The sequence below is a fragment of the Colobus angolensis genome, unplaced genomic scaffold (genome assembly GCF_000951035.1).
Source record: "Colobus angolensis palliatus isolate OR3802 unplaced genomic scaffold, Cang.pa_1.0 Scaffold59, whole genome shotgun sequence".
NCBI lineage: Eukaryota > Metazoa > Chordata > Mammalia > Primates > Cercopithecidae > Colobus > Colobus angolensis.
The window spans coordinates 10,728,073-10,731,050 of NW_012119487.1; the positions used below are offsets into that span (position 1 = coordinate 10,728,073).

Here is a 2,978-nt window from a genome sequence, read left to right on the forward strand (position 1 = left end):
TTAGTAGAGACGGGGTTTCACCGTGTTAGCCAGGATGGTCTCGATCTCCTGACCTCGTGATCCGCCCGTCTCGGCCTCCGAAAGTGCTGGGATTACAAGTGTGAGCCGCCGCGCCTGGCCCAGGCCTCCTCCTTGACCCCTTCCCCTCCACTTGTGACCTTGGTCAGACCTTGGCTGTCCCAGAGTTCTCCCTTCCCCTCCACTTGTGACCTTGGACAGACCTTGGCTGTCCCAGAGTTCTAACCAAGAACTTGGCCAAACGACTTCTCTGAAGTCAGCCAGGCCCGAGGGAGGAGCCGGACTGGGGAGTGCAGCGTCCCAGGCCACAGTGGCCATACTGACCTGTGCTGAGCCTGGGCCTGGAGGACACCGGTTTGGTCTTGGACTCCAGGAAGCTGGTGACGAAGCGCCTGGCCTCGTGCTGGCTGAGCCTCCCTGCCTGGCATGCAGCCACCATGCTGCTGAAGAAGCCCAGGCCCACGGCCTGGCAGGGCAGGTGTGGGCTGAGGTTGGCGGCCCAGGGAAGGCTTGCTTGTGCCCACCCTGGGGCCCCCTCCTACCTCCTGCACCTGTGCCCACAGGTGAGGGCTGATGTATGTGGCCAAGGAACCCAGGGTCTGTAGCCCCTCCAGTGTCCAGGAGCTAGGGGGCCTGGTGCACAGAAAGGGGCGCTGTGTTGGGTCCAGGGCAGGTCCCCCTCCCGGAGCCCCTGCCCCTCCATGGACACCCAGCAGGCAGGAGGAGCACTCAGTAGGTGCTTGACCACCCAGACCCCTGACTGGCACCCATGGGAGGGGCATCCCCCCACAGCTAGTGGGGCAGCACCCCAACCCTCTGCCCCCTTGGCTGCAGGCCTGGGTGAGGTTGAGGCCAGAGGTCAGATGTTAGTGGGCTGTGGACATCAGTGACCTCTTGGGCCAACCCCAGGCTGCCTCCCGTCTCATCCCCGCCTCCTCGCCTGGCCCCATGACCCCACCCACCCGAGCGAGGTCTTCCCACCAGCCAGCAGTGAGTTGAGGGCAATGCGCTGGGCGGTGGTCAGCCGGGGGCAGCGCTGCAGGTTCTCCAGCACGTGGGGGTCCGCAGCACTGATGCTGGACGCGTCCATGTCACACACCAGGGCCCCGAGCAGCAGCAGGTTGGAGGCGCTGAGCTGTGGGCGGGCCCCCCCTGCAGGGCCAGCAGGTCGGCACCCAGCAGGAGCCTGCCTCCAATGCACCGGGCCTATCCCGCCCAGGTGCCCACCAGGCAGGCCACAGCTGCCCCCCACGCGCCCCAGCCCACCCCGCCCAGCGCCCACCAGGCAGCCCACAGCCACACGCTGCAGGGCGACCCTCTGGTCGGGTAGATGGCTCGGCAGCTCCACGTCCCCCTGGGCGGCGCGGTGGATGAAGGCCCGGCAGTCAGCTTCCCGCACCTGGCTCAGGCTGCAGGTGAGTGTGAGGCTGTCAGACTGACAGAGGGCGGGGCCGGAACTCCCAGCAGCCCTGCGATGCCCCTGGGGCGTTGAGGGCCCCCAGGACCCCTGTGGCTGGGCAGGGAGTGACACTCACTTGTAGAAGAGCAGCAGGTTGGGCGGGTGGAGCGTGAAGTCGTCCTGGAGGCCGCACCGTGATGCCAGGTTGGCCAAGCAGCTGAGCTGGGCAGGAGGGTGCTGGTCACTCCCTCGTCCACTCTGGACTCGCTGTGGCAGCCCGTGGGCGCCCTTCCACTCTGCGCGGGCCTCAGGACCCAGTCCCCACCCACTTATTGGGCCCCATTTCCCACATGTTGGGTCCTCTCCATGGCTACCCGTGCCCGCCCCTCCGCCTGAAGGGGAACCCTGCACAGCAGAACAAGCCTCCAAACGGCCGCCCCCAGCCCCAAAGCCGCCTCTCTGGCCGCCAGGCCCCTCCGCCGCCTCCCCAGCTGCCAGGCCCCTGTACCACCTCCCCAACCGCCAGGCCCCTCCGCCACCTCCTCACTGGTGGAGTGCTAAAGCGTCTGGATGCTGGGTAGGTGTGGATGATTGCCTATCACCACCAAGGAGGCCCCACAACGCCGGGGTTGGGGGTCTCCTCCAGTGCAGCCCCTTGGCAGCTTCCCAAGTGGACCTTGGGTGGTGCCTCTTGGCTCCACCTGACAGCCTCCTCCTGGCACTGGGGCTCTGCCAGGCCCAGCCTCCGCCCCTCCATGCTCCCTGAGGCTCTGCTCACTCCTCTCAGCCTATGCAGGACGCTGCCCAGCCTCAGCCACCCCCTGCCTAGGCTTGTCTAGCCTGGCCTTTGAGGTCATTTCAAGGGTTTTTAGCCCATTCCTCAGAGGGCCCTTTGCCCGATTTTATGTCAACTAAGCACCTGGGACATCCTGTGCATATGAGGAGGGGCTTCGAGGCAGCCAAGGACGGCCCCAGAGTTTTGTGCAGCCCCCACCAGGGTCTCATCCCTGAGGAGGAGCCCACCCAGGGTCGGGGCTCGGGGACCCTCCTGCAGCCTGAAAGGAGCCCCAGGGAATGGAGCATGGGCTGCCAGCCTCCTGCAGGGCAAGGTCCTCCTGGCTGAGAGGGAGGGGAAGAAAAACCCTGACTCACAAACCCCCAGAATGCCTGTGAGCTGGGACAGAACGTTCAGCCTGTTTGATTATCTAAAGAAAAGCAAAAAGCAGGCCAGGTGTGGTGCAATATGCCTGTAATACCAGCGCTTTGGGAGGCTGAGGAGGGCTGATCACTTGGCTCAGGAGTCTGAGACCAGCCTGGCCAACATAGTGAGACCCCTGTCTCTAAAAAGAATGTAAAAGTTAGGCCGGGTGCCATGGCTCACGACTGTAATCCCAGCAGTTCGGGAGAGTGAGGCGGGCAGATAACCTGAGGCCAGTTTGAGACCAGCCTGGCCAATATGGTGAAACCTTGTCTCTAGTATACAAAAATAGGCCGGGTGCGGTGGCTCAAGCCTGTAATCCCAGCACTTTGGGAGGCCGAGGCGGGCGGATCACGAGGTCAG

General features: G+C 64.5%; 1 protein-coding gene across 1 annotated transcript in view; it reads right to left on the minus strand.

Moving 5' to 3' along the window:
• The window catches only part of LOC105526486 (mesothelin-like protein), a 20,781-nt gene that overhangs the window by 11,510 nt on the left and 6,293 nt on the right, over positions 1-2,978 (minus strand). Inside the window, exons 4-8 of the mRNA XM_011962487.1 lie at positions 1,554-1,639; positions 1,271-1,427; positions 981-1,153; positions 561-651; positions 343-484 (exon numbers count right to left, since the gene is read on the minus strand). Of these exons, the coding sequence (XP_011817877.1) occupies positions 343-484; positions 561-651; positions 981-1,153; positions 1,271-1,427; positions 1,554-1,639 (649 nt within the window). The remainder of the gene's footprint in view (positions 1-342; positions 485-560; positions 652-980; positions 1,154-1,270; positions 1,428-1,553; positions 1,640-2,978) is intronic.